This window comes from Cyprinodon tularosa, unplaced genomic scaffold (assembly GCF_016077235.1).
Source record: "Cyprinodon tularosa strain WSP-4 unplaced genomic scaffold, ASM1607723v1 ctg663, whole genome shotgun sequence".
NCBI lineage: Eukaryota > Metazoa > Chordata > Actinopteri > Cyprinodontiformes > Cyprinodontidae > Cyprinodon > Cyprinodon tularosa.
In genome coordinates this window covers 120,121-138,468 of record NW_024039411.1, presented here as the reverse complement: position 1 = coordinate 138,468, position 18,348 = coordinate 120,121, and the positions used below count along the sequence as shown (strand labels likewise).

Below are 18,348 nucleotides of genomic sequence, written 5' to 3'. Positions count from 1 at the left end.
TTGTTTCTAAGATTTGAAAGGAAGGAATTCTTGTGTTTTGGTTTCATTTAGGGCAAAACTCAAAAGTCCGACTGCCTCTGAACCCATCCCAGGAAAACTCAATAGTGCCTGGAATAACTTTCCACTGTGTCACAGTCACCTCCCAAGAACACCTGAACGAAACAACACACACACACACACACACACACACACACACACACACACACACACACACACACACACACACACACACACACACACACACACACACACCCTCCTGTGGGTGGAGTCCTCTGTGGTTTAAGATGTGTGCTCAGCTGGAGAGGGAACTCAGAGGGCAATAAGATCCACTAATGTGATCCACGTCTCAGCAGCTGCTTTTAACATGACAGATCTGTGGAGCTTTGAGGTGAGTCTTTAAATACTTTGCACTGGAGAAAGGTAATTTTTCCAAAAAACATTTTAAAGTTTATTCCTAAAAACAGCAGGTATTTGATTACTGATTTATTTTTACTTGCATTGTTGCTGTTATGATGCAGTGAAAGGACAAAATACTCTTCAAGCTAAGAAACTGTAACTCTGCCTAAAATGTTTTAAAGCAAAGTAGATTTTCCTAAACATATGAGGAATATTCTCAAAACACAACTATCTCTGTTTACATCTTTTAAATAAAAGGCACAGTTAATGTTTTATACTGTTTGTCCCAAAAAGTGACAATAAGTGAGATATTAAACTTTTAAAACCTAAAGTGTTGAAGCCAAATGGAAGTTCAGGTTATCAGCTTTCCTATAAATTGATTAAAATGATTCAGTTTTTCTTGAAAAAGTTGTTGCTTTAAGATTTGTGATTTGGTTGAGATTTTAAAAGTACTTAGAACCATAAAACCAACCAAACTATAGAAAAAACACTGATTAAAACCAGCTTATCTGTTTTTCTTTTTAACTATTTTTATTCTTACTTGACTTTGCCATCAAACCTGAGGGTGAAACTATTTGGTTTCTCCGGAACTTTCCCTGAAGGACAGAGAGGAATGTCTCAGAGGAAGCTGCTGGTTTCGGCCCCATTAGAAGCCTGTTCTGCAGCTGTCTGTTGTGGGTTAACTGGTCCATCAGGTGTGCCTCAGTGGTGGGATGCTAAACAGGAAACATCAAACAAAGACTCATCAAACCTTTTAAGTATTTCCAACTGAAAAGCTGCACTTTGCGCAATTATGTAACAGAGATTGATACGGATTTAACTTTCAGAGATAAGCTTATAAACGGCTGTTTGCTGTTAAAGATTAAACCTGAAGGTTCAAAGCTTTTACTCCCTGCAGATCCAAAAGAGGAGATATTTCTTAGATGATGTCGTTCAACGCTTTGATCTTCTACTTTACTGCCACACAATCAAACTTTGAAATTATCTACAGATATTATTTATGCTTCTAAAAATACAAATTAAAACTCTGATTAAAGATATTTTTTAAATGTAGAAGTAGAAAATGTCATGATAGAAAATTTCAGCTTAAAACTTAAACCAAATCTCTATTGAGTAAAGTTTGCTTTCTGTGGCAAGTTATTAATCTTAATATACATTAAAACGAAGGTCTTAAGTTTTGGTTTATCAGACTTTCTTTATATTCCCTCCTGCATTTTTTTCCCACTAATTAAAATGTCCTTAAATCCACATTAACATGAATTCAACAGACTGTAGTAAACACATAAATGGAGGCAGAAGATGTCTTTCACTCATCAATGCTCACATTCAGAGACACACAGGAGCTCTTTCAAGCTGGACACCGTTTCATTCACAACACCTGTCCCATCAACCAGGAATCAGAAATACTTTAATAATCCCAGGGAGGGATTACTTTAGTTACATTACTCCATCTGTAATAGAGTGACTATAGGACCAGTTTGATGGAACACTATTTCATACAATATATATATTTAAAGGGGTACTAAAACAAGAATAGTATCTACACACTGTTTCCTACATGTATGCTAACCTTATATCTTTTTCCTTCTTCTTTGCCTACAGAATTGCCCAGACGAGATTAGATGATCATTTAGAACAAAAAGAAAACGATTCTGGTTTCGTCCTAAAGACACGCAAAGAACCACAAGAAGACCAAATGCCAGCTGACCTTTGACCCCTCTTCATCATGGATGTCCACCTGCAGGGCAACTCCCAGCTCCACTACAGGGTCAATGGCGGGACCAGCCAAAACGCTGGACCTGGAGTGAGTATTACTCTAAAACAATGTTTTTATACAGGGTTAAACTAATTTCACATAATAGGAAACAACATAGAGAAAAAAAAAGTCTACATGAAGAAGAAAGCTGATGAGACGTAACTCTGCCTTTAATTTGGCTAATAGCTAGCCAAGAGAAGTTGGTAGCTTATCCAATTATCAATAAAACAACACAGGCAAATTAAATCTTTAACACTAGCTTATTCTAACAAATTATCTGTTCTTAAAAAAATAAATAAATAAATAAAAATCTAATATTTTTGCGATCTGAATTCAGGGAGAGGAAGGTGTCCTTTTTTAAAAAATTTTTTTAACTTAGCCTACTTTTTGGCGGGAAAAGAAGACAAGCTTTCTTTTCTTCTATAATAAACCCCACACTACAGCGATTCAACAACTTTTTTTTAAAGGAAAACTCATTTAATGATGTTATTTAATGAATTTAGTGTTAGTCCATCATTTTCGTCACAATCACTGAGTCTGGTTATCCTCCCGCAGCAGTTTATCGCAGTGAGCTTGTCGCAGATATTTTTCATTTATGCCCAATATTGAAGCGTGGTCTGCGCTATGTAATTCCACGCCACATCACGAACCACCTGTACTGGTCCCAGCATTGTTACGCACCTCGCTCTTCTAGCTGGTCCATCTTCACCAGTCGTTTTCCACAATGGCGGTCATACTAACAAAACAAGCCAATAAGGTTCCAACCAGGAAATACGCATAGAGTAGAGCGGATGTAGATTTGACCAATCAGAGGCCTCCTGTCTGCGATCACCTACAATTTTGGAGAGGTGCAGCAGAGGGGGTATATCTGCGTTAACTGCAACACATGCAGACGACCTGGTTTATGAGTATAAACCAGGCTTAACCCCTCCCTCCTGCCATCTTCCGTCAGTGACGTCACGGTGCGGTAAGCCTAGCGCCATTCTCCCCGCTATACAAGCTAAATCAATGGGAACTACTAGACACATCTGCAATCAACAACAATTATTGAAGATTTCCAGAGGACTTCACCATTGAAATTCACCAGAGCTATAGTGAAACTGACAATGCCCACGTGCATGGCAGCTAGATTTTGGAATACATCGGGTAAAAGTGAAAAAAAAGAGTTATTCCACCTTTCTGATTCCTGATCCTCCACGGACGGGTTGGTCGTTGGATCGCCAACTTGAAGAGGGAGGATTTGCCATCGAACTTCTGGCCAGAGAAAAAACCCGTAATATGTAGCCAACATTTGGAAGAAGAATGTTTACAAGACGACTTGGATAATAGCGCGTTGTAGCAAACACCAGATACAGCACTGGGACTTGATCAACAGCCGATACCGCACCGTGACGTCACTAACCAGTAGGTGGCAGTAGTGTTCTTTGATAAACATGGATGCCTCCAGTAAAGCACATTCACATGAAAATTACTCTGTATTAGAAACACTGATCATTTATTGAAAAGTACGTAATCATTTCATACTTAAAGTACTTTCGGAAGTTTGAATTCTGAATGCGACCGGACTTTTCCATTAAACATATTTTATGTCTATGGGAGTCTTCATGCCAGCCGGCTAATAGAGGGGCCACTGCTAGCTTTTTGCAACAGACAGTAAAGCAGTTGGCGGTTTGTGTTTAACTACATTTCTGGGAAAAATAGGTTTTGTCTCTGTGTGACATGAAGCTAAAATAAGTTTATGTAAAACTTCAGCTCAGAAGGTCAGACATTTCCCATCAACCCCGAACTTTATAATTAAATTTTTCTGCCACCCTGACAAAATAAACAGAACGTATGAACGTTTGTATTCCTCACCGAGTTAATTGAACTTATAAGTTCTTTAGACTGACTTAATCTCTTTGACTCTCTGACTGACTGCCATTGATTCTATAAATCCACATTTAAGATTAACATTTCATTTCAAACAAATGTGTAAAACAATAGAGAAGTGTACCAATTATTCAAATTAACTATCAGAGTAACTTTTCATAAGCTTCTTTAATTTGCAGTTAAACCGCATTATAGAGCCAGATAAAGATCTGTCAGATTACCCGGACCTTTTAAACTGCGGTTATCAGATGAACTGATATACCAAACTGTATTTAACCTTGACTCTGTTCTATGTTTACACAACTCCATCAGCGAGCACAGTTCTCTGGGAGATCACACCAGCTTAACCAGTAATTCCCATTGTTAACCTTTGGGAATAATGTTCATTATCAACAGGCAAAACAGTCAAACCAGTTGAGCTGCAGTTTTCTGGATCCTGAGCTTCTTCACTACAATAGACGTCATTCATTCCAGCTGAAACCAGCAGCCCGGTGTTTATCTCGCATTGGTTTCAGCTGGGTGTTGCTGTCTCTTTGTGTGATCCTATCTGTGAAGCTAAACAGAATGTGCAGTCATCTTGTTTTCAGGATTTTCATAACCTTGTCGTCAGCAAAAACTTTGTTTGCACAATCATTCAGCTTAAGCTGAAGGTCGCAGCCTTTGAGCGGTTCTAATGATCTTCTTCCGTACGGTTGGGGGTCGTTGCAGGTAGTTAGCTTTACTTAAACTAGATCTATTGGTCTTCACTTACTTTCATTATGGGGCACACCCAGTAAGAGCAGGTGGAGCTCTTTATACTTTTCAGGATCATCAGAAAAGTTTTCATTCAATCTCCAAATGCAGCAATTTAGACAATTATAGATCCTTTATAGCTTGGATAGGGTAATCACTAATTGATATCTTAGTTAACAGAAGTGCTTTGTCTAGTATTAAAGCTACTTTCTCTTCCTTCAGGGAGACAATACTCTACATATTCTGAGTCCAGAGGAACAGGAGTGCCTCCAGTTCTTTGAGGAAACCATTGAGTCTTTGGAGGAGAGTCTGGATGAGGAGAAGCAACGTCTTGGGCAGAGGAGGGCCCCCGAACACCACAGGCAGGCTGTTGAACAGGTTGACGGTCTTCCAAGCCTGGCTCCGAACCATGATATAATCGACTTGGTCCACCCAGAACCAGACTTGGTGCACACTAAAGAGCCAATCTTCAACCCCACTGATCCAGGTATAAAAATAGTTGTTTTTATTCTGGTAAAAAACTTCCACTCACAATTTCTAGATGTAAGTGATATTTTGAATTTGACCTGATTATTTTCCTAAATCCATATTTTATGTCCTAACTATGTTTTTTTCTCTTTACATCTAGATTTTCGCCACATGGTACCACCTCCTGAGAGCCACTTTGACATAAAGCCAAGGCATGACAGTTTCTCCCCAGACTATAACCCTCCTTTACGAAGTGCAAGCTTTGGACCATCAGATACACATTCCTCCTACCATCCTCCAGGCAGTGTTCCTACTCCGGTGCTGATTGCCCAGAAGATAGCAGAGAACCAGGGAGACGGAACTTCAAACTTGCATTCTTCCCCTTTACTCCGCCGCCTTAGCGACAGCAGCGAAAAATCCCCAGGGGACAGATCAAATTATTCGGTGAAACATGGCCCACCTACCTCTGCAAAGCCAAGCCACTATCCCCCAAACATCAACGTGGTTCTTGGTGGAAAGGAGCATCAAAAACCAGTGACTAATGTAAACATGCATGAACGACAGGAGCAGATGTTGGCAAACCTGGCAGGTACTTCCCACCCTCTAGTCCAGAACAATTCTAAGCAAGGTTTGGAGCTCAACGCCCAAAATAGTCCATCAAGAAGTATTTCCTTTAGAGACCCTGCTCCGGATCAATCCAGGATGGAAGCCCTATCAAAGTTGGGCCTGACAAGGGTCAGAGCTGCATCACTCCAAATGACACCAGACACCTCGTCACAGGTTCCCCTAAGAAGTCCAGACCACAGAGCTGTATCTCCAGACACTAGTCTAGAACCCAGGGCACCAATTCCGCCTCATCCCTTGAGGAGTCACGATGAAAGAAGCTATCAGCTGAGCCCTTCGTCCCCAACAATGTCCCCAAAGCACTGTCCTTCCCCTCCTCCAGCTGAGGTCACCTCACCTGCATTTAACAGCTTCGGAGGGAAATCCATTGTGGTCCATCCTTCTATACCCCATAAGAATGAACCTCCAATCTCTCCAACTAGCCCCGAGCCTAAAAACGTTCAACTCACACCATCCAACACAATAGAGCACAGTCCATACGGTGGAAAGTCAAAAGTCATAACCCCTGGAACAGCACCTGTGGCCAAAGCCAATCTACCTGACATCCTCAGCTCTCATATTGACTCAAAGGAACCTGTTCCTGCCAAACCAGAACGTCACTCTGCCGAGTTAAACAAGTATGGAGGAAAGAGCAGAACCTTTGATCCTGTTTCTGGGTTATATCGGACTTCCGAAAGCCATTCTAAAAGTGTCAAACTTCCACCGCCAAACCCAGCCCCCAAACCGCCTCGGCATTCCTACTACGGTGCGCTTCCTTCCCAGAAACCACCAGCAAGGGCTTCGTCTCCTGAATACAGGCGGAGGCCAACCTCCATGTTCCGTCCCCAAGGTATCACGGTTCAGTTTTGTGGACGAGGGGCCATGGATGAATCACGCAGGGAGGCGTTAAGGAGACTTGGGCTGCTTAAAGACTCTTAATCAACCTTTTAGAGATTGCCATTTAGTCTCCGCTGGCTGGACTGGAATATCAACATCTCTCTGCTAATGGAGATGGTATGCAAGAAGTTTCACCTCTTGTCTGAATGTGAGGTGTGCCTGTAGGCAATCCAGCTTTCACAGAGGAATGAAGCTGTACTGAACAGACCAGTTTAGGCCCTCACTATCTAGTTTTAAAAAATGAGAGTACTTTTTTTTCTTTAAATACCCAACATTTGTTTCCCAGAACAAATCTCGACTGGTTCAAGATTGTCTGTTAAGTCTCAACAATGAAACTGTATAAAATAGCCCTACATACAACGGGAAAATGGCAATGCTTTATAGGGGAGTCATGGATATTTTTTATGTCTCACCTTTTTTGTTGTTCTTTTTTATAGCTCAAATGTGGTTAATTTTAGATATATTTAAAATGGGAGAAAGGATTAGTTGTACATTTTCCAGTCTTCTATCTAAAGTCTACTTCGTCACTTTTAGGCTGTTTTCTACAAAGGGGTGAAAACTTCTCAGAACTATACAGATTTACCTGTTTTCCAATACCTTTGATCTACATTAAGAGTATTTCTTAAAATTTTGGAACCTTTTTTTTGTTTGTTTTAGGACTTTTATTAGATATATGGAAATTAAGGCAAACGGTGTGTTTATACACCTCTCAAATTGGAATTACATAACAACAAACCATTATGTTTAGAAAACTTGTCAGAAAAAAGTGACAAACGTGCCGTTATAACGCTAAAAGCTATCAACAGATAGCTATCAGCTACTATTAGCATTGCGGTGACAATATATATATACATTTAAACTGTATAGCCTAATCATTACTGACAGAAGAACTACAGTACAATATGTGACCAATTAAATATATAAATAAAATAAAAATGGACAAATAAGATTGGGAAAAACTGTAGATGGGGTAGTCATTATAAGGGAGTTAGCCATATTGGATTTAGGAATCTTGCTAACCATATAATATAAAATTCAACCATTCGAGAACATTCCTGTAATTGTTTTTGTTTTTTTGTTAGCATAAAAATGTCAAACTCTAAATCACTGTGGTCAGCTAAGTTACATCAGCTGCTATTAGCAGTTAGCAATGAACTATTGCTTACCACTTTTACAGTTAGCCTACTATCATTGCTAACCATTGTTAGCTATACAGTGACAACCTTTATGCCTTAAATTCGATAGTAACATATTTGCAAATAGAAATAGTAACATGAATGTATGTGACTTAATAAATGTGAAAACAAAACAAATTTGGGGGTAAAAATATTATCAATACCATATGGTCAGCCATTTATAGAGAAGCAGGCATGTTTGTTCAACTTTTCAAATATGGCCTTTCCAGAACATTCCAGCTGAACTTAGAAAATCTAAATTTCCAGCATGATCAGTTAAAAAAACAAAAAATAAACAACAGAATAGACCTGTAAGAAACAGGGGCAGTTAATACGGCGCAGTATTTGGGATGGATTTTAAAATTAAAACAGGTGTGAACATCAAACTGGCAGCCATATTGAATTTTAAGTACTGACTTTTTAAATTCTAGTTTCAGCTGATTTTTCCTTTTTAGGATTAACAAAAACTCCAACTTTAAATTCTGCATCTAACTTTGGCCTTTTAGTTACAGCTATGGCCACTGATCTGTTGAGATTATTGTATAATAATGACAAAAAAAATACGTTAAAAAGTGCAATAATTTTCTACCTATCAGTTTATGTCTACCTTTATCAAATTATGATTAGTCTAAAGGTTTAATCATATCTCTTGAAAAACAACCAAAAGAAATCTTGTTCATAAATTTAATAAATTAATAATAAATACCCCAAAATAACCATTATTGTTTAATTAACAGATTGTAAGGCGTTATTTGTCAGGGATTATTTTCATTTGAGGATGTTTGAACTTTTTAAATCCTGAAACAAACTTTTTATTGGAGAAAGTTTGTTTCAGACTTTTGTATTTGTATGTTTGATAATTTGAAACTGTGCCTTTTAGATATGCATGTGTCTTATTCCCTTTTCAAAGTATATCTTTTCTGTTTATTTTGTGTTGTGTATGAATGTTTACTAATTTAGTGAGCAGTTTTCTTATTTTTTATTTTTTTCCTACTAAAGCTTTGAGAGACAATTTAAGCACTTTTCTATGCTTTTATGTTTTATAACGACTGAAACGTACATCTGAATGAGGAGAAGCAGACAGCAGAGGGTACGAATGTCCAAAGTGAAATGGTTGTGCAGAAAACGGGGATCTGGATGTACATTTTCTTTACTGTGGAGCTGGATGGTATTTTTACCCTCTCAGACAAACAACCCACACTAAACCACAAACTGCTGCAAAGGGAATGTGGGGCGGACATTTTTACCATGTGGAAGGAGTACTTTAAAACCCTGCTCTTTAAGGACGCTTCACTGTGCAGAACTCCAGCTGAAAACCACACAGTCCAGAAATACATCATGGGGTACTTCTGTGCATTTGAATCAATAGCTTTGCTCTCTTTGACATTTGTGAATGCATGTAATGTTTTACGTGTGTGTGTGTGTGTTTTATTCAGACTCCGGCCTCTGTAGTTCACCTACAGCAATCCTTGAAGTATATTTAGTAAATTTTGTTTACGGACTCCGGTTCTCTGTAGTTCATCTACAGTCTTTTTGAAGTATCTAATGGTGCATTTAAAAACAGAACATTCTGTTGAAAATACTCTAAGAGAAGATGTCTTTGCGAAACACGCATCTGCGTTTATTGTTAAAAATAAATGACAGCAGAATAAAAGCTGCTGTTGCCTGAAATGTCCTGATAATGTATATCATGTATATCTTAATATAACGGTTGTTATATTTTGTCCCTTATAAAGCATAACATCATGAGCCAGGTTGTTTTTTTTTTTGGTTTGTTTTTTGTTGAATGTGGGAAATAAAAAAAAATGAAGTTTGATGTTGTCTAAATTCTGTTGTGGTTTCCAGCTTTAAACGAGAAAATGAAAACAATTTATTAACAACACTTTAAAAAGACAAAGATAGAATATAAATTCTGCTTAGATTTGCATTAAAGACCCCAGTGGGCCTCAGCAGATGGCCGCTCACACTGAGCCTGGTTCTGCTGGAGGTTTCTTCCTGTTCAAAGGGAGTTTTTCCTCTCCACTGTTGCTACAAGCATGCTTTTCTTGGATAGAAAACTTTGACTCAATCTGACTGGATGATCTGGTGAACTGGAAAATGCCTTGAGACGACGTTTTGTGAATTGGCAGTTAAAAAAATAAGCTAAATTTGATTGAAAGTAACTTTTTTCCTCATCATCTGACTTTAAATTAGGCTATTTTTTTACTGTTTCAGGTCAGCTAGGATTAAAAAAATAATTATTTAATGTCATATTTTTTTGCCAGGAAATACAAAGTTTACCAACATTCTCTAAGCATTTGATATCAATACTTTTGAAATTATAATAATTCGGGTAATTATGTTGGTTTTTACTTCCAGGGACATCTCACACTATTTCACTGGGATCTAAATGATTTATTTTACATTGAAATATGAAAGGTCAAAAATAAAAACTGGGTTTCATCTAAATTTCTTCCACTGGTGTTCCCCAAGGATGTATCCTCCTCCTCCTTTATTTGTTTTAGAAATAACTGACTGCCAGAGCATCACATCCAGTTTATCCACTCTCCTTGTGTCAGTCCTTCCTAGTGAGAACTCTGAACATGGCTTGATAGAGAAGGACTCTTTAAATTGGTACAAAGCCTCTTTTTAAACAGCAGTTTTTTAAAAGCTGATCTCATACAGGAATGGCAGTGAAACTAGAAAACAAATGCTCACCAAAAAGGTTTTTTTTCAGATCTCATGTAAAGCTCAACCATCTGATGAACGTTCTGCAGTTTGTGGTCAGAATAGATGTAGGATTATTGGACTGGGTTGCATCTTCAGATTCTAGAGACAACTTTCTGCTCTGAAACAAAAACTAATAATTTTATAAATGAAATCAAAAACAGATAAAAGGAGAAAATTCTTGAAATGTTCTTAGCAATAAGAAAAAGAAACATCTTTTTGTTTTAGGCTGTAGATAAAGTTTTTTTTTTTTTTTTTTAAGAAATATGAAGAAAACAAAAGAATTTTGCATCAACTTTGAAAAAAAGGCCTAAAATGATCCCTTTAGAGATAATCTATTCAAACTATCGAGCCGGTTTCACTGTGATTTTATTTATTTTTTTAATGAGTTTCGAGCCGCAGATGGAGTTGGCGGCCAAAACTTCACACCAGCGTCTGAGCTTTCATCAAAATCTTTACCCGATAATATTGTTCTATTTAAAAATACATATTTTATTGAGTCTGTTTTCTTTTATCTATCCTTCACTTTCTGTTAAAAAGAACAATCATCTATTGGAAACACATTCAGTAAAATTGCTGAAAGATGAAAATCACCTTCAGATGATGCTCAGTCATTCATTATATCTAAAGGCTTCTGTTTGTTTCAGCACACCACTGAACATTTCAACAAAAGGAGACAGCTTTGTCTTTAAGCATATTTTTACAACAGTATTCTGAAACTTCCTGTAGCTTTTTAGTAAAAAAAAAGCACTGGCTTCTTCCTATCTGAGCGGCATTTCAGTCCAGTTATTAAAGTATGTCTGATTCTGATTCTGATGATGGTAGAACATAAAGGCGATTCATCTATCTTTATTCAGAATCTTCACAATGTTTTTAGCTGTTGATTCATATATTGTACCTAAAGACTCAGTTTCCTTCCAGAACAGAATTATATTTCGAGATTGAAATTCCGCCTATATCTGCATTCAGCTATCTAGGAATTGGACCAATCACTCTAAATTTGAAGACATTTTGTTTTTTTCATAACAATTTTAGTAGTCATAGTCGACCCAAAAGGTTATGTGTTTTTTTTTTTAACAGAGTATGTAAATATCTGGTTTTAACTGTCTCTTCAAATGAGATAAAAACCAACAGAAAAACAAACAGCTTTGGTTAAAGACTCCACCCTGTTTCCAACACGCAGGCCTTACAGTGAAGGCTCCCAATAACTCGCCCATCATGTAAAGCAGGGGTCACCGACCTTTTTAAGGCTGAGGGCTACTTCATGGCTACTGAGTCATAGGAATGGCTACCAATACTGACCTATGAACTGGAGGGATCAGTGTTCACCTACAGTAAATCTCATCCATAAAAACTCATTTTTATTCTTATTTTATTCTTTTATTCATTTCTAATTTTCTTTTTAATATTGTCATTTTGAAACCACTGAAATATGATGAAATAGTTAACATGATGAAATAATACATAAATGATTAAAAAGAAGAGCAACAGAATAAAAAAAAAATTTAACTTAACCCACTGAGGGAGTTCTTCTGTTTTCAGAAGACGAAGAGGGCCCCCCATGTGGTCCTTGAGGGGCCCTTGGTGGCCGCGGGCACCGCGTTGGTGACCTCTGATGTAAAGAGTGCAGCTAACATGAGCGGACACATCTAGCTTTTATTGCAGGAATTAACTTTAACTAGCATGCACTTCTGCTGCCTCTGTCCTTTAATTAGTATAGAAGAAAAACAGTCCAATTGGAATCTGCCTTTTGTTGTGCACCGAATTTTAAACACTGAATTTCTTTTAACACCGAATTTTAAACACTGAATTTTCTTACACATTGAATTCCTTGCTCTTTTATATGGAGAAAATTCACCTGCAAAAAAACCTTTTGGTGAACTCTAGCCAAAGCAATCTACACTTAATGCAGCTGAGCAGCTTCTAGGAAGTGAAAGTAGCTAATTTAGTCAGAAAAAAAAAAAAGTTTGCCACCGGCCGCTTCTTCCAAATCAAAGCAAGAGCCTTGGTAGATGGTAGGGGTGTGCAAAATAATCGTAATGATGATGCATCGTGATTCTAATTTTTGTGATGTACTGCATCGATTCTTGACGCCAAGTATCGATTATTAATAAAAAAAAAATGAATAAATAAAATTGCATGAATGTTTGGCGAACATCAGCCAAAAACAAGTGTAATACAACTTCCAGTCCAGTAGATGTCGCTGCGGATGTGTTGACGCACACTGCCTTGTGTCACAAGCATTTCCGGACGCGGGATACTGCGCCGAGTCATTAAAAAACAAAACATGGAGGAGAAAATATTGCAATGCATCGCAATAATTCAAGTATCGTGATGCATCGTGATAGAATCGCATCGTGGCCTGTGAATCGTGATACGAATCGAATCGTGACTTATTTAGCAAAACCCACCCCTAGTAGACGGGGGTGCTGAACTAGCTATGATCAGCTCAGTTATTTCACCCAGTCCGATTACATGGCTGTCTATTAGTAGCTACCTGAAGTTTTGTAATCATGTCTATTTAACAAGAAAAAACTCCTCATTCAGCTTTATTCAGCCAGTAACAAAGCTATGCCCATGAGTCACGTGACCAAATGAACTCATTTCATTGTCTAGAAGCTGATCGACTGCATCGATTGTAGATTGCTTTGGATTTTCACCAAAAGGTCACAAATTTGAGGTCGAATTTTTAGCAGCTGAATTTTTTGCAGGCAAATTTTTACCAGATAAAAATTTAGTGTACAAGAAAAGGCAGATTCCAATGAGAGTTTCTCCCATAACTAGGATCCCCCACCAAACTGTATATTCCTATTATTTTAAACACAACCCAACAGTTATTGATTTAGTCATACACTGTGAAAACGATCTAGAAATAAGTAAAAAGTTCTTAAATTAGGTGTATTTACCCTTAAAAAAGATGATTTGCCAATGGAATGAGTATTTTTACTCTTAAAATTAGATATTTAGATAAAATGCACTTGAAGTAAGACAATCCAATTGTGTTTTTTTATTATAAGTGTAAATTGTCTTGTTCAATTGGCAAAATGTCTCTTTTACCTCCTAAATTCAAGAACAAATTCACTTATTTTAAGAAAAAATGACTTATCTACGGGTAGATTTCGATTTTTTCCAGTGTATAGACACAGCAGCACGGCTGTCATTTTTATTGGGTCTGGTGTTTTTCTATTACTTTGCTACTTCTTGTCTGTATATTCTAGGCTTTTACAAGTATAATTCTACCCAAAATCTTTAATTAATGTGGAAAAAAACCTGAAGATTTGCTATAAGCAGCAGTTTTTTCCCGTTAAAGCTCACTGAACCCCCTGAATGAACACCTTAATCCAAAAGAAACAGCACACTGCAAAAAATTTGAATCTATATCAGTCAATTTTTCTTAAAATAAGTGCCCCTTTTGCTTAAATTGAGGAGGAAAGTAAAACATTTTGCAAATGGAACGAGACAATTCATAACTAAATTAAGAAAGTACAATAGTATTGTCTTATTTCAAGCGCATGTTATCTAATTATCTTATTATAACAGTGAAAATACTCATTCCATTGGCAAACTATCTCATCTACCTACTCAAATTCAGGGTAAATACACTTAATTTAAGAAATTTCTACTTATTTCTAAATCGTTTTTCCAGTGCAAGAGAAACAATCTCTTGTCATAACGAACCTTGATCTCCACACTGAAATAATCCAAATCAAGATAAGTCATTTTTTCTTAAAATAAGTGCATTTGTTCTTGAACTAAGGAGGTAAAAGAGACATTTTGTCAATGAAACAAGACAATTTCCATTTAAAATAAAAAAATTAAATTGGATTGTCTTATTTCCAGTGCATTTTATCCAATTATCTTATTTTAAGAGTTAAAATACTCATTCCATTGGCAAACTATCTCATTTACCTGCTCAAATTAAGGATAAATAAACTTAAGTTAAGAAATGTTTTAATTATTTTTACGGTAGATCGTTTTTCCACTGCAGTAAAATATGCAAAATACAGTTTTATTCCCTTTTATGAATTGAAACATAAGACGGAAATTATTTTATAAATCAGCTGTAGTGTGTGAAACTTTTTGGAAAGCAAGCAGTCGGCTGAAGGCTGGCTGCAGGTCGCAGCTGGAGGCTTGGATGACGTCCCGCCCAAAGCACACCACGTTCAAGAGCTAAGTTGGAACGGGTGACTAATATAAGTCAGCATAACAACTTGACATCTGTGTCACTGTTTTTATTTGACATGTTTTAAAAGGTACATTTAAAAGGTTTAACTTTTTTCAGCTGCTCAACACCTTATCGATTTAATCTTTATCTTGATTTTTTTGTGACTACGGCTTAATAAATTTAAATCAAAGTCTGTAAATAGGTTAAACATTGGAAGCAAATGGCGTCAGACTCCAATCATCTAATTAGCCTGAAAAACACCTGAAGAGGTTTTCTAAGCCTCTAAATTACCTGAAGGCGACAGAACGTCTCGAGAAGCTGGATGTTCACAGTGTTTAACCTAAAGAAATGAATGGAAAGTTGAGTGGAAGGAAAAATGACGGTGGGAAAGGTAAACCAGCAGCCCTGCGAGGATTGTCCATTCAATTAAAACATTTAACGATTCTTTGGAGTGATCATAGATGACAAGATTTGCTGGAAGCCTCAAATAAAACACATCAAAACCAAACTGCCCAGAAGTATTTCAGTACATTCTGGATTCCAAAGCACTTCACATCCTATACCACTCACTACTGTTACCTTATTTGAATGACTGTGTAGAGGTTTGGCGAAACACTTATCAACACTCACTACAGCCACTAGTCATAATGCAAAAAAGAGCAATAAGAATCCTTCACAACGCCGGACTTCGGGATCATACAAACTCATTATTTCTAAAATCTAAATTGCTAAAATACCAGGATTTAATAGAATACCAAATTGCAGTATTCATGTTCAAAGTAAGAGGTAGCCTATTGCCTGGGAATATACAAAATATTTTCTCTGAAAGGGAGGGAGGGTCCGATTTAAGGGGAAATTTTAAGACTAATACATGTAGAACAACAAGGAAAATATTATGTTTATCAATTTGCGGAGTTAAATTGTGGAACAAACTGAATGAGAACCTACACTGCAAAAAATTGAAATCTAAGTAAGTTTATTTTTCTTTAAAAAAAAGAGCATTTCTTTCTTGAATTAAGCAGTTAAGTGCTACACAGTGCCAATGGTATAAGGCAATTTACATCTAAAATAAGAAAAAACAATTGCGTTGTCTTGTTCCAAGTGGATATTATCTAATTATCTCATTTTAAGAGTAAAAATACAAATTATATTGGCAAATCTTATTTACTTGCTTGAATTATGCTAAATACACTAATTTTAAGACATTTTTACTCGTTTCCAGATCGTTTTTTGCAGTGTAAAGAAATGCCCGAACTTATTCCTTTTCAAAAAAATTATTTTCAAAAGGTATAAAGAAGCATTATGGAAAGTTTTGTGTGTTTTTTGTTTTATTTATTTGTATATATGTATGAAGGTATATGTGTATATATATTTATGTATGTATATGTGTATGTAGGTATGTATTTATATGGATATATATAGCAACATAATTATAAATATTGTAAATTGAAGAAATACTACTCCTTTTCGCACAACTCAGGAAAGAAGGGTACCTTGTTTGTTGTTTATCTCTCCAATGTTTTTAAACATTGTTTTATTGTTTTTCTCTTGCATGTTCCAAATAAAGAATAAATAAAAAAAGGAGCTTCACAAGGAGTTGACTGAGGCTACCAATGATGATTCAGGTTTCCTCCTGGTTTCTGAAATCCACTGGTTTTAAAGTACTCTGACAAACTGTATGATGATTACAAATCCTGACATCCATGTTTTAAAATGTTTTGTTGAGCTTACATAAAACAGGAAATAAAGGCTCTGAATGTATCAGGATGCGTAATGAATTTATAAATGAGTTTTACCTCAAAGGGAGGATCCCTGCAGCTTGTTTTTATGCAGGGTGTCTCCGGCTCTGCAGACTACAAAAGGTTTTTAACGTGCAGAGAAAGACAGTAAACCCATAAAACTGTTTGAGTGACTTTAAACCATCTTTCCTCTTCATAACATCTTTCATTCTCTCCATGCTTCACATTGCTGTGCAGCATTTAGAGAAAAGCTGTGGCAGGAAATGAGGAAATACGCTCGCTGCCTTGTAATTAGACCTTGACAAACACTAAGACTAGACGCACCCTAAAAACACTCGGCTGGCGGGAATACAGCACAGACCCCGTTTAGGAGAAAAAAAACAAACATCCAATATCTCCACACATTTATTGCGCTGTAATCTCATCATCGTGAGCGGTGACACAAAGCTTCATTTTCTATTTCAAAGAGCACGAAGAAACTCGAAGCACGGCCAGAAAACGACGAAAAGAATGTGCAGAAAGGCCGAAGTGGCAGAATATATTTATCCATCTAAAGCTTTAAAACATTGAACTCATCTAAGACACAAAAGCAGAGATCGTCTGTAAAGCAGAGTCCCAGGAAGGAGAAAGTAGCCCAAAAAAAAAGATAAAACTGCAATCAAAGCAAGATGAAGGTTAATGATCCAAGTTTAAACCATAAAGACATTTTTTTTTTCATAATTTTGTCTGAATAAGGTTGGAACATGATAAATATTTACACCCAGATGTCCATCAGTGATCCCATTTCCACCCGGAGATAAAAAGTCTCTGATGTTTGGAGACGCTGCTGCTGTTATTAACAGTCCTGCTTTGAATTATTGTCCAATCAGAGCAAAACATCCTTTTAAATCACATTCATCCACTGTGCAGCTTTAGATTAGATTTTACATGTTTGTTTACATATAACCAAAATAAAATAAAAAAAAGGGGGGGGGGGGACTGCTGTAAAGATGCAGACCAATGGATTTTTTTAAACTTTACTAGCATTTAGGAAAAATATCAAAATAGGAATAAAATAATGTAAGCAGATCAGTGGAAATGTGTTAAATTAATCAGCAGGAATAAGAAGGGTGTGACTGATTTGATGCTGAAGGTTTTTCCACTGATTAACGTTTTTATTTTTGATTAAAATCAATTAAAAGAACAAAGTGCTTAGAAACAAATGGATAAATAACTGATTTAAGTTTCCATCTAAACCGTTTTAGAAATTAACTTTATACTGAAGGAAACTCTGTTTTAATTCAAATAAAAAAAAAATTTGATTCTCAAGGAAAATTAGAAATCAAACTATTTTAACCAACTTGGTAAATTTAGAGAGAAGCAGCTTCTCCTCTTGATGGTCACACTGCTGTGGGACCGTTCTTAGACCAGCAGTGGAAGCTGGTCCCATACAGACTGCAGGCGGGGCGTCCCGTCCTCCCCTCCCCAATACTGGAGGTTTTCTCAGATAGAGGACGGACATCTTGGACGATACAATTAGTTTGTTTTAGAAAAGAGAAACTGTGATTCCTGATTAATCGAAATCATCAATCTATGCATTGGACTTTGTTTCCAAGTTTGAAGACGTTTCTCTTCCATCCAGGAAGATTTTTCAATTCCAAATGTCAGAAAAAATGTTTAGTTCCAGGTTTTATAGAGCGAACCAAAACAAAGCCTGGTTTTAGTTTAGAAAACAAGCAAATAGAAACGGATGAACGGGTCCCCCCCTTTGGAATGGGGGTCGTTTGGCTTCTTTGTTAGCCTGCAATGCCCCATACCTGTCTATGTCTCTGAAAGGGGGGTCATTAGAGGGAATTGCTGGCC

General features: G+C 36.8%; 1 protein-coding gene and 1 long non-coding RNA gene across 2 annotated transcripts; one reads left to right on the top strand and one right to left on the bottom strand.

Moving 5' to 3' along the window:
* The first annotated feature begins 247 nt into the window (after positions 1 to 247).
* On the top strand, positions 248 to 7,487 carry LOC119771291 (proline and serine-rich protein 2). Its single transcript, XM_038267150.1, has 4 exons — positions 248 to 388; positions 1,999 to 2,200; positions 4,976 to 5,240; positions 5,382 to 7,487. The coding sequence occupies exons 2-4, from the start codon at positions 2,123 to 2,125 to the stop codon at positions 6,761 to 6,763; spliced, it is 1,725 nt and encodes a 574-aa protein (XP_038123078.1). The 5' UTR covers positions 248 to 388; positions 1,999 to 2,122; the 3' UTR covers positions 6,764 to 7,487.
* Positions 7,488 to 16,895: 9,408 nt separating this feature from the next.
* On the bottom strand, positions 16,896 to 18,201 carry LOC119771295. Its single transcript, XR_005279133.1, has 2 exons — positions 18,006 to 18,201; positions 16,896 to 17,961 (listed from the first exon to the last, which is right to left on the bottom strand). It is a non-coding gene; the product is annotated as an uncharacterized LOC119771295 (long non-coding RNA).
* Between the last annotated feature and the right edge of the window lie 147 nt (positions 18,202 to 18,348).

What these genes read in the sequence shown, in the direction of transcription:
- LOC119771291 (XM_038267150.1), top strand. Translation starts at nt 2,123, where the DNA reads ATGGATGTCCACCTGCAGGGCAACTCCCAGCTCCACTACAGGGTCAAT. An exon ending in GCCAAAACGCTGGACCTGGA is followed by an intron (nt 2,201 to 4,975) that starts GTGAGTATTACT and finishes CTCTTCCTTCAG; the next exon opens with GGAGACAATACTCTACATAT. An exon ending in CTTCAACCCCACTGATCCAG is followed by an intron (nt 5,241 to 5,381) that starts GTATAAAAATAG and finishes CTTTACATCTAG; the next exon opens with ATTTTCGCCACATGGTACCA.